Source organism: Chiloscyllium punctatum, chromosome 19, assembly GCF_047496795.1.
Source record: "Chiloscyllium punctatum isolate Juve2018m chromosome 19, sChiPun1.3, whole genome shotgun sequence".
Taxonomy (NCBI): Eukaryota; Metazoa; Chordata; class Chondrichthyes; order Orectolobiformes; family Hemiscylliidae; genus Chiloscyllium; species Chiloscyllium punctatum.
The window spans coordinates 64,729,372-64,742,790 of NC_092757.1; the positions used below are offsets into that span (position 1 = coordinate 64,729,372).

The following is a 13,419-nucleotide window of genomic DNA, read 5'->3' on the forward strand; positions in this document are numbered from 1 at the left end:
AATATGCACTTAAGGTGTCATGACTTTGATGTAACTGATTGCAGGACCAAGAGCTGGAAAGTTGAATAGATCTTTATAGATCCTTATCAGCCAATACAAACATGATGAGTTGATTAGCTTCCTTTAGCAGAACTTTATGCATTTTATTGTTACAGTAGTTTCACAAATGCTAAATTACTCTTGTGTGTAGGCTGGTTTCTTGCATTACAGTAGTGACCACAATTATATAATATTAAAGTTGCAATAATGTGTTTTGAGCATTATAAAGTCATGGGAAATACTATGTAAATGCAAGATTGTTTCGAAGCTTTCAACAGGGATTGTGAATCCTCAGATTCATACTACAAATACGTTCATGTATTTTGGAGCCAGATTATACACTGTACAGCGAGAACAGAGAATTATAAAACCTGCATTTTATGTTTTTGATATCTTGTTTTAAATTATGCACAAGCTATCATCATTGCTGTATATTTCCTCCACTTCGATAGCTTCATTAGTTAACACTGTCCAGAAGCTGTTAAGTATTCACTGTCATCTTCTATAGAAAAAAGTTTAAAATTACCAACGATGAATTAGTAAATCAAATGTTACATAATTATGTTCCTGATATGACTGAATTGGCATTGTTAGTCCAATATTGGTTTTAATTGCATTGGTTCCTGTAACTTGACTGCAAGTATTAATTCACATGTAATTTCAACAATGGAGTTATGTTATTGGGATATGAACTACTGTCACTCCAGGATATCAGCTGCATTAGGACATTATTGGCAGTCTACAACCACAGAGGGCAATTCCAAAATGTCAACAGTTTGTAATCAATCTATAACAATATCACAGTAAAGCAGTTGACCTGATGGCCAGGTTTTAATTATATTTCATTAAATTCAGAGAAATATATTTGGTACAAAGTTTTCATCATCTATTTAGCTGATCGTCTTTGAGGGGTCAGTACTATTACTCATGTCAGAACCTCTTTCACAGGTGCCAATAGCCTTTGTCTAGCTCTGGCAAGTATCCATCACTCATGTATAAATGGGAAAATGAATATTAAAGGAGCTATTTGATTGCTGAAACCATGAGAAATGAGCTCAATGTTATTTCCACCAGCGACTATGCATTAATACACATGCAAGACTTCATAAGACATTTATTTTTCTGGACAGTGTTCTTTCCATTAAGGTAAAAACTGAGCATGTTAGAGAGAAACATGTCCTCATAATACATCTGCCAAGAGTCAAACCCCTGGATACTGGTTGACATGGGTTAGGGGCTGAGGTCTCAGCTTCTTGAAAGTGAGTACAAGTATTAATTATGCCCATGTGGCCTTTCCATGACCCTCTTGCCATCTCCATGCCCACTCATCCAAAATGCATTATGTACTGAAATAACGAGCCATACAATAGCAATGGCAAGGCTAGAAATGCTGAGGAACAGAAACCATCCATTCAGAAATCTGGTTTGAAATGTAAACTGCTGCTCTTCCAACCTCCTAAAAAGTGCTAGTGAGGACAGATTCCATGTTTGAAGAGACGAGGATTATAGTTCAAACATCCCGAGCAATTCACATGAAGTTAGTGCAGTGGGGTCGCTGCATGCTCCCTATGTGTATCTTGGCTTGTACATCCAGTCTCCAGTTGTCAGCTGTGTTGGAAAGTAAATTGGGAGTATCTCTTCTGTAGTTCAGTGCATTGCTGGACTATTAAGTGATGTTTAAACAATATTGATTTTAATTTGTTGTTACAGTAAAAGTCCTACAATGTGAAATGTTGACATGCAATTTTTTGATGGGTCATTGGTAAATTCATACATCTGTCTAATAGCATCAATTTATATGGAACACATACTCCCAGAGGGAATGACGGAGGGTTTACCAAGTTGAGAGAAATTGATTTCCTTTTTGAGCCTCAGGATAAAAGGATTGTTACGTACCATTCATCCATTCTGTGCTGGCCCTCAAACAAGTTACTGAGACTCACTTATCTGCTTTCTTCTTTGTCGGTGTGCACATTTTTACTTTCAAGGTAATGATCCCAGTCACGTAAACGTCCTACTGCATCTCCAAAAGTGTTGCATAACATTTAAGCAAGGTTAACAAAGTGAAGAGGCTTTTAAATGGAACTGGAAAGATGAAATATCTTGGGAAATTAACTTCATCAGATATGCGAGCTAGTTTGTACATTCTTCAACCATCTGATATGTGCACAAGCCCATTGTTAAGGAACAGCTTCACAGTACACAAAGTTAGCGAAGTTGTATACTAGTTTATTAACAACTACTTCACTTCTAGCCAATTTCCCATCTCCCACCTTCCATAATTTTGATAAATATACATTTTCTTTCCTCTGGCTCAAACAAACATCACAGTCAATTATAATAGGCTTTGGCTGGGTGCTGTTGCTCAACCATAAAAAGATGACAAAAATGTAAGTTCAACACATGACAGTGTTGGAGCTATATTAGTTTAGGCAGAGGATCCATTGATATCACTGTCAAGAACCCGAACCAAACTCTGCAACATTCAGGCCCAATGCATAGTCTAGAAACATAATGGGCTGGATTCATGCTGAATGCCACATTGCCCCATATTTCCTGTCCAATGCAGGCAACTCTCATACCCCCACTAAGCGTGGTTCTATATAACTAACTAGGTCACACTCCAAAACAATGTGACATTTGTATTCTGCTTAATCCCTTGACTGGGAGCTACTGCTGATGCCTGAATACACCAGCTTGCTTTACCACTTTTGATTCAATGTTTTATTAAACAAGGTGTGTGATATCAATTGCACCAATCATCCAATAAAGCAGCTAAACAGTTATTTCAGCAGCAATAATTGAAGACTTTGTGGACCATGAAGAAGGATGCTGTGCCCAGTATATCTAATAACTTTGTTAAATTTATTTCTTAATGCCTGCGAGCAATGCCCAAATGCTAGCTCAGGCTGGCATTCAAATATGAGTCTCTTGGTTTGTAAGCCACCAAAACAAATCTGAGGAACATTTGCAAAGGGCAGTACAGATCCTTAAGGGATGGGTTAAGGTCCTGGAGTGGGTTGGTGCATGTCAGTACTTAGAAAGGAGAAAAATTAGTTAATATGAGAGGCTTTGCTGCAGCTTAGTATAAGCTGGTTTAAAGCAAGCTAGGGAGCAATATGCAGCAGTCAAGCTTTACTTCATTTATTGCTTTTCCACAGAAGCTAAAATATTTCACAGGTGCTAAAATATTTCCAAGATCAGCACGATGGCTGTGGTTAGCACTGCTGCTTTACAGCACCAGGGACCCGGTTTGATTCCAGCCTCAGGCAACTGTCTGTGTGGAGTTTGCACATTCTCCCAGTGTGTGTGTGGGTTTCCTCCTACAATCCAAAGATGTGCAGGTTAGGTGAATTGGCCATGCTAAATTGCCCTTTTTCAGGGATGGGTACATTAGGTGCATTAGTCAGAGGTAAATGTAGAGTCATAGGGTAAGGGAATGGCTCTGGGTGGGTTACTCTTCAGAGGGTCGGTGTGGACTTGTTGGGCCAAGTGGCCTGTTTCCACACTGTAAGTATTCTATCTCACTGACAACCCAAAATCCTTGAAGATTGGGTACTTTTTATATTCATTGGCTGAACCAATATTTATTGTCCATTCAGAGTTGGCAGAGAAGTTTTCTTGAACCACTGCAGTTCATTTGCTGTAGGTAGATCAACAACACCATTGGTGAGGGAGTTCCAGGATTTTGATCCAACGACTTGGATCAAAAGAGGATTGAAGGTGATGTATTTCCCAGTCAAATGGTGAGTGGCTTGGAGGGGAACTTGCAGATCAGGAGGTTCCCACACATCTGCTGTCCTTGTCCTTCTAGGTGAAGGCCGTCTAGTTTTGAAATCCTGTCTGAGGGGCACTGGTGAATTTTTGCAGTGCATCTTGTAGATAGTAGAAGCAGTGTGAACTGAGTGTCAGTGTTGTTACAACAGCACTTTTATTAGCAAGTAGGGAGTATTCTATAATACTCCTGGCTTGAGCTTTGTAAATGATGCACAGGCTTTGCTAAAATCATGGTGCTGAAACTTCCCTTTCAGATTTGATTAAGAATGTTTCCAAGTGCAGCACACTTCCTTTCTTCACAGGATGTTCCTCTGACGTTAATATACAGTTCCACAGAAGGTAGGTAACACTGGCTTCATGACAATAAAAGACGAAAGTATGTCAACTCAATAATAATCACACTGAGGCAATGTTGACATTTTCCTCAGAGCGGACAAAATGCCATTCCACAGAGAACCTTTTGCTATGATGAATGATGGGCAGTGTCCTGCAACTGTTTAAATCAAAGAATTTACTCCAGTCTCCTTTGAAGAAGTGAATTATTTCCTTAAATGAATCACTTGAATTTAAATGGTTCCGTTTCATGCACATTTTCAAAAAAAATTACACATAAAAATAAAATTTTACCACACTAGCTATAATAATCTGAACTTGTGCAATTGCTGCTTATTCCAGACATTAAACATACTATATTGTATACGTCAATGATCAACATGGTGCATTGAAGGGATGTGTGAGAATAAATGAATTGTAAGGAAAGAAAGGGGATGTGAGGAGGACTGACCAATGCTGCGGTTAAAGAAGTGGGTTTTAAGGGAAGGTCTTTAAAGAGGAAGAGATAAAGAGGCAGAGCATAGGGTCATAGAGTTACAGAGTTATGCAGCACAGAAACAGACCCTTCAGTCCAACTCGTCCATGCTGACCAGATATCCTAAACTGATCTAGTCCCATTTGCCAGCATTTGGCCTATTTCCCTCTAACCATATACCCATCCAGATGCCTTTTGAATATCGTAATTGTACCAGCCTCCACTGCTTACTCTGGTGGCTCATTTCATATATACATCACCTTCTGCCCCCGCCCCAGGTCCCTTTTAAATCTTTCCCCTCTCAATTTACACCTATGCCCTCTAGTTTTGGACTCCTCTACCTTGGGGAAAAGACCTTGGCTATTCATCCTATCCGTGCCCCTCGTGATGTTATATTCCTCCATAAGGTCAACTCTCAGCCTCTGACACACCAGGAAAAACAGCCCAAGCCTACTCGGCCTCTCCCTATAAGTCTAACCCTCCAACCACAGCAACATCCTTGTAAATCTTTTCTGAACTCTTCCAAGTATAACATTATCTTTCCTACTGCAGGGAGACTAGAATTGCATGAGGTATTCCAGTAGCAGCCTCACAAATATTCTGTACAGCTGCAATGTGACATCTGAACTCTTATACTCAATGCATTGACTAATGAAGGCAAGTATGTCAAAGGCATTTTTCACCACCTGTCTACCTGCAACGCCACTTTCAAGAAACTACGCACCTGCACCCATCGGTCCCTTGGTTCAGCAACACTCCCCAGGCCCTACCTATAAAAGTCCTGCCCTGATTTGCCTTATCAAAATGCAACACCTCACATTTATCTAAATTAACTCCTGCTGCCACTACTTGGTCCATTGGTCTATCTGACCAAGGTCCCGTACTCCGAGATAACATTCGTCCCTGTCTACTACACCAACAATTTTGGTATTACCTGCAAATTTACTAATCACACCTCCTGTATTCACATTCAAATCATTTATATAAATGACAAAGAGCAGTGGACACAGCACCAATCCTTGCAGCATACCACTGGTCACAGGCCTCCAGTCCAAAAAAGACCTTCCACCACCACCCTCTAACTCTGACCTTGAAACAAATTTTGTATCCATGGCTCCCAATTTGGATAATTCATCAAATATATAGAACTTTTAGTGAGTTGAAAAGATTTGTAGCTCAGGTTGAGGTTCTGGATGTAGGTTTGCTTGCTGAGCTGGAAGGTTCAATTTCAGATGTTTCATCACCATACTAGGTAATATCATCAATGAGCCTTCGGATGAAGCACTGGTGGCATGGCCCACTTTTTATTTGTGTGTTTAGGTCTCCTTGAGTTGGTGATGCCATTTACTGTGGTGATGTCATTTCCTGTTGTTCTTCTCAGGGATGATAAATGGGATCCAAATCAATGTGTTTGTTGATAGAGTTCTGGTTGGAATGCCACGCTTCTAGGAATTCTCACGCATGTCCTAGGACAAGCCAAACAGAAACACACGCGAAAATTCCTAGAAGCATGGCATTCCCACTGGAACTCTATCAACAAACATTGATTTGGATCCCATTTACCACCCTATGAGAAGAACAGGAAATGACATCACCACAGGAAATGATGTCACCAACCCAAGGAAACCTAAACACAAATAAAAAGTGGGCCATACCACCAGTGCTTCATCCAGCGGTTCACTGATGATGTTACCTACTATGGTGACCAAGCGTCTGAAACTGAACCTTCAAGCTCAGCGAGCAAACCTACATCCATATTGAACTTTTGCAAGGCCACCAATGATGAGGCAAAGGAAGGGGTAGAGAGACATAATTGTGTTAAGGTTAGAGCTATGGTGGGTTCAAGACGTTGTAGGACTGAGGGAAATAAGTAGAGAAGGGCAAATTCTCAAAACATCAAAAGAATTATTAAGTAAAATAAAAATAAAAAAGGGTAACGGAACAGATCCAAAGCAGGACTTACACAATTAATGGTATAGTGCTGGAAAGTGCTGCTGAGCAGAGAGACCTAGGGGTGCAGTTACATGTTCCTTGAAAGTAGTGTCACAGGTAGACAGGGTGGTGAAGGCAACATGTGGCACCCTTGCCTTCATTGGTCAAAGTACTGAGTACAGGAGTTGGAACATTATATTACGGCTGTACCAGCTATCAGTAGAGCCACATTTGGAGTACTGCATACAATTCTGGTTGCCCTGGTATAGGAAGGATGTTATTATACTGGAAGGCATGGGTTTAAGTTGAGAGGGGCAAGACTTAAAATGAAGCTGAGGGGCAATTTTTTCACACACAGGATGGTGTATATATGGAACGAACTACCAGAGGAAGTAGTAGAGGCAGGTACAATTATACTTTTTGAAATACATATAGACAAATACATGGATAGGAAAGGCTTTGAGGGATTTGTGAGGCATAACTCCATTTTGGTCTTTGAGGTGTAGTTAATGAAGAGCTTGTCTAAAGAAAAACGTGGGGAGCAGCTAGCAAAGATAGAACTGACATAAGAGTGAATAAATAGAAAATGAGGCCAAAGGAAGAACAAAGACAGAATTGGAGCAAGCACAAAAGGACAAGATTTTAACTCATTCAAATGCTTTCACTTATAATGCAGAGTTAAAATCAGACTCAAATATGCAGCACGCACACAGGGATAGCGAAGAATGGGTCACTGACCACAAGTAATAACATATTTTGCTAATAGCTCAAAATGGAAATGTGACACAGCAGAACCTTGGCAAATATTGACTTCAGTGTGATTCCTGATCTGCCTGGAAACCCCCAGTAAAGTTAACAGAAAATGCCTGACTACTGTGGTTGACTTCTGGAATATTTCAGGATGATATTAATTCAAACTCAATTCATACAAAGCAAAATGATTTCTACTCAAGGAGATAAGTGAGATAGCTGATAAAAGCCATCCCTAATACCGGTGTTGGTTGTATGATGCAGAGTTCCATCAAACACAGTGATAAGCTTCTCATCTTTATTCATGAACAGACACATTACAAGAAATTCATGTTAGAAAACAAAAATATAAACAACTGTTATTATGGATTTATTGAATTCCAGATTGTGGGGAGGGGTCAGCCTGTTTTTGTTTGTTTCACAGAATGAGTCAATGGTGAATATTTAAAAAAAATAATTCTTGGACATTACACAGAAATACTATGCAACTTATAAAAAATTAGGAAGCTTATTCCTTGTGTACATTATCAAAGCATTACACACTAAAGTAGTATTACATTAAACCATACCACTGTGTATATTAAGATATCACAGTCAGCATTGATTCCTTTAATACACTTGTGACTACATATTTCTCAAGAACTCTGCAACAATTCTTCCACTTCTTATTGCTGCTTATTTCATTCTGCCCTGTTGTAAAACACAAGTGTAGAGTCCCTACTCACTGAAGATAAGTTCAAATACAATTTCACTACATGGGCTGCAAGTTATGGTTCTTGCTGGTGTGACAACGGCAGCTTCAATAGTTCAGGACCGCATTAACATCCATGAAGAACCGCAAAATTAAGACAACCAGAGCCCACAGCCTAAAACAAAATGACCACTTTTATTTCCAGTTAACTTCAGGCAGGTGTCTGTCAGCACAAATTACCCATGACACAGCATCCATTGTATCGAAAGAATTGAGAAAGAAAAATGCCACAAGTCTACTGAAGCAGTGCTTATTCTCCTCCTCAGCCGACACACGGATACTGTCTACCATAAGGACTGGTCTGCAGGGAGGAACTGCCTCACCTTGGGACATAATAAAGAGGAAAACATATTGACTTACCTTCTCCGCGTACTTGAACTTGACATAGAACCAGCTCGATTTAATCATTGCCTCACCTCCTGCTCCTCACAGGAACAACCAAAAACACTTCAAAATAAAAGAAACTGATGTCTGTTCCAAAGAGCTAAGTAGCAGCAGGTTTCCTGTATGATAGATGCTTTCCAAGAGGCAAGCAGTGAAGGTTTTTCTGTAATATTCTGCCCTAAAACACTCCGAGCTTGCTACTGAGCCCTGCTTCCTCAAAGCTTAGCTCTGCGTGGCTCTGACAGATTGGCTGCATGACAAGAGAATTTCTCAAATGGACTTCAGCTGCATTCATCACAAATGGCACATGTCAGTAAGCCAAGAGGCTTCAGACCTGGCCCAGTCCCAGGAGGCCAATCCCTCTGTGGAATGGATAATGAAATCCAACGCTTCCCCTCCAGACATGCATTAACACCTGGCTAAACATTATTCTGACAGGAAACTGCAGTCCGTCCGAGTTCACATTCGGGACTGCGCCCTAGTGCCACATCAAAATAACAGAACACAGATTCTGAAAATAATTACCAGGAGATTGACTGAGCCAGCCCTTTCACATCGAGTTTCGTAAGAATTTGTCATCAAGCTTGTTTAGCCAGCAGTTGCAAGACACAACAATATAACATTGTGAGACTCACTTGTTTCCCTCTCCCGATCAACATCTTACTCTGTTGTGTACTGCACACTCCATATGTGTTATTGTGCAGTACTTTAGTACATCAATGATGATATGAGGAGAACATCTGGAGCAAAACATAAATGTGAAATTTAACCCTGTCATTCCCAAATTTCTCAGAAATGGTTATGTTTGAAACTGCACTGTTTTGGCATCATTAATATAAAAAGTTTTTTTTTAAAAATCATGGTGTTTGTTGAGGTACAATTGTTTCCTTATATGTGTTCACTTATATTTGTTTGTTTTACATGCCAAGTATAATTTGGGATAGATGTAGTACAGTAAGCTCGGATGTTATCCCTTCATAGACAGAACTGTGGTTGAAATGAGCTCTGAACAAACAGATAGGACATTTTTTCAGCGTAACGTACCAAAGTCAAACAGCAACTAACTGCCGATGATAAAACACCAGGTATTTTGGCAAAGATCAACTATGCCTATGGCATATCACATTATACAGTTATAGAAAACCCCCAATTGGTTTTATCCAGCTTGAACAAACATCAGTACTTTATAGTTCCAAGACAGCCATCTAGTACAACCTTATTGTGATTTCTCAAACATTGCAATTACTTTAACTATAATTTTATAAAAAACAATGAACAGTGTGAAGTGTCTGCTGATCATCATCTGACAAGGCAATTGGGTATATTTTTGACTCCATCATCTGACATTGCGCCTTCAGTGAGCAGGGAAGCAGTTCATTAGATCAGCTGTGATACAGTTCAGAATATTCTATTTGCTCAAGCAGACACTTGAAACTGAAGTGGTACCTAACCCAATGACCAAATATTTGCCTTTCTTTATATTTTTGATAAATATAGCACAAGACCTCCCCCTAACATTTCAAAATGTTAACTCTATTGCACCCTCCTCAGATCTGCCAAGTTTCTTGAGCAATTTCTATTCTATCTACCTTGTTCTGGATTGGCTATGTTGCCGTTGTAAAATGCATAATCCTGCTGCTAGGATGGAACTGTATCTGTATCAAAGCCACAAATTCTAATCATTATACAAGTACAACCCCAGTTCAATGTAAATTATGCAAATTTCTCAATTTTAATATTTTTATCCCTGTTTACAAATCCTTCCTTGATACTCCCTAACTCTGTAATTTGCTCCAGCCCCACAAAGCTCCTGCGTTCCCTTGAATACCATCGTTTCACTATAATTCATCCATGCCTTCAGGTACTTAGATCCTAAACTCTGGAATTCTCTGCCTAAATATCTCTGCCTCTCTCAGTTCCCAAAATGGCAAGTATTTGACCAAGCTTTTGGCAATCTGCCCTTATAAGATCGAGGAGGAGGAGCCAATTCAGCCCTTGAGCCTGCACTGCCATTCAATGTGATCCTGGCTGATCTCATCTCAGCCTCGCCTCCACTTTCCTGCCTGCTCTCCAGAATCCTTCCACATATGAACTCATTAAACTCTATCTCTTCCTTGAATGCATTTCATGTCCCAGCAACCACCACAGACTTGGGTAATTATACCTCCTTACATGTATCCATGTCAAGTATTGTTGGATAATTGCTTCAATAAAACATTGTGGGTCATTTTAATATATTATAAGTTGCTATATAAATGCATCTTGCTGCTCAATTTAATTGGTTAACAATGGAAATGAGCAGTGTAATTTCAAAATTTAATTACTTGTTGAGATTCCAGATCAGAAAATGGATGAAATGTCTGGCAACTCTGATATGCTTCTTAAATGCGATTGGCTGTGGCCTGAATTTTTATCAATCTGAGACCTATGTTTAGCAAGAATTTTGTATTGATGAAGTAATTATTCTGTAGACTCAGAGTAACTGACATTTTTTTGTAACAAAAATATTATCGAAGAATTTTCCATGTGAATCAATGACCTGAAAGAAATTTCTCGAAGATAACTTTGGCTGTTATTGAGCATGACAGAGAAGCATCCTGTGTTGGATAGGAAATGTATGGTGTGTTTTTTTTACACTATCACCTGCAGGTCTAATATAGTATTGTTTGCAGTCAGTCGGAGGACACACTGTCTTATGTAACACACAAGATGTTGCCAGGGCCATTGCTATTTGAGGATTAGACAGCTTTCAAAAAGGGTTTCCCAACAGTTGGCTGAAAAGCTGCCTTTATTACTCAAGATTTGGAGATGCCGGTGGTGGACTAGGGTGTACAAAGTTAAAAATCACACAACACCAGGTTATAGTCCAACAGGTTTAATTGGAAGCTCCGAAAGCTAGTGTGCTTCCAATTAATCCTGTTCAACTATAACCTGGTGTTGTGTGATTTTTAGCTTTAGTACTCAAAGCACCTATAGCAAACCTGCTGACCGGAAATTGTTAATCACAAATTAAGTCCTCGATATTCACAAGATAATCGAAGCAAGCTTTTACCATTCACTTTTCCTTAATTGAAGAAAACCTGGTTAGTTGTCTATCCAATTGGCCTTGCAACTGCTTCAATACCTTTGGTAAGTGACACAATCACTTTGCATTTCAAAGAACGTGCACAACTGCAGTGTTTGTTTGACAGAAGAGAAGTAGGGGTATTCAGTGGCAGGACAGTGAAGGGCTGCAAGAAAGAGTGAAAATGAAAATCTAATAATGACTCAGCAGGCTGCAGATCAAGAGAAGCAACAAGAGTTACTGACAAGAGGTGGGGGAAGCTTCAGATAAAAGTCAAATTACGCACCGGAAGGTGAAATAAGGTGTTGATATCGTCAGGAGGACTGAATCCAAAATAAATAGCTATGTTGATCATACAGACTAAACTGAAATATAGATGTGGTGGGAAGTGTACTGCTAATTGAATGTGTGAACTAATAGCAAGAATGAACACAGGATAAGATGAATGTATAGATAGGTAAAAACAATAACTGCAGATGTTGGAAACCAGATTCTGGATTAGTGGTGCTGGAAGAGCACAGCAGTGCAGGCAGCATCCGAGGAGCAGTAAAATCGACATTTCGGGCAAAAGCCCTTCATCAGGAATAAGGCCTGAAGGGTGGAGAGATAAGCTAGAGGAGGGTGGGGGTGAGGAGAAAGTAGCATAGAGTACAATAAGAGAGTGAGGGAGGGGATGAAGGTGATAGGTCAAAGAGGAGGGTGGAGTGGATAGGTGGAAAAGAAGATAGGCAGGTAGGACAAGTCATGGGGACAGTGCTGAGCTGGAAGTTTGGAACTAGGGTGAGGTGGGGGAAGGGGAAAATGAGGAAACTGTTGAAGTCCACATTGATGCCCTGGGTTGAAGTGTTCCGAGGCGGAAGCTGAGGCGTTCTTCCTCCAGGCGTCTGGTGGTGAGGGAGCGGCGGTGAAGGAGGCCAGGACCTCCATGTCCTCGGCAGATGGCGGGAGGGGAGGGGAGGGGAGGGGAGGGGAGGGGTGGGGGAGGGGCGGGGGAGGGGGGGGGGAGTTGAAATGTTGGGCCACGGGGCGGTTTGGTTGATTGGTGCAGGCCAGTCTCCCCAATGTAGAGGAGACCGCATCTGGAGCAATGGATACAATAAATGATATCGGTGGATGTGCAGGGAAAACTTTGATAGATGTGGAAGGCTCCTTTCGGGCCTTGGATGGAGGGGAGGGAGGAGGTGTGGGCGCAGGTTTTGCAATTCCTGCAGTGGCAGGGCAAGGTGCCAGGATGAGAGGGTGGGTTGTAGGGGGGCGTGGACCTACCAGGTAGTCATGGAGAGAACGGTCTTTGCAGAAGGCGGAAAGGGGTGGGGAGGGAAATATATCACTGGTGGTGTGGTCTTTTTGGAGTTGGCGGAAATGTTGGCGGATGATTTGGTCTATGCGAAGGTTAGTAGGGTGGAAGGTGAGAACCAGGGGCAGTCTATCCTTGTTACAGTTGGAGGGGTAGGGTCTGAGGGCAGAGGTGCGGGATGTGGACGAGATGCATTGGAGGGCATCTTTAACCACATGGGAAGGGAAATTGCAGTCTCTAAAGAAGGAGGCCATCTGGTGTGTTCTGTGGTGGAACTGGTTCTCCTGGGAGCAGATACGGCGGAGGAATTGGGAATACGGGATGGAATTTTTACAAGAGGTAGGGTGGGAAGAGGTGTAATCCAGGTAGCTGTGGGAGTCGGTGGGTTTGTAAAAATGTCAGCGTCAAGTTGGTCATCATTAATAGAGATGGAGAGGTCCAGGAAGGGGAGGGAGGTGTCAGAGATGGTCCAGGTAAATTTAAGGTCAGGGTGGAATGTGTTGGTGAAGTTGATGATTTGCTCAACCTCCTCGCAGGAGCACGAGACAGCGCCAATGCAGTCATCAATGGAGCGGAGGAAGAGGTGGGGAATGGTACTGGTGTAATTACGGAAGATC

General features: G+C 41.1%; 1 protein-coding gene across 10 annotated transcripts in view; it reads right to left on the bottom strand.

Annotated features, from left to right (window-relative positions):
- The window catches only part of auts2a (activator of transcription and developmental regulator AUTS2 a), a 1,176,696-nt gene that overhangs the window by 766,817 nt on the left and 396,460 nt on the right, over positions 1-13,419 (bottom strand). The window contains exon 1 of one of the 10 annotated variants that reach the window (XM_072589573.1): positions 8,418-8,794. The exons of the other annotated variants lie outside the window; for them this stretch is intronic. Coding sequence (XP_072445674.1) covers positions 8,418-8,465 — 48 coding nt within the window. The 5' untranslated portion in view covers positions 8,466-8,794. Of the gene's footprint in view, positions 1-8,417; positions 8,795-13,419 lie in introns of those variants that run through there. 10 annotated transcript variants of the gene reach the window in all.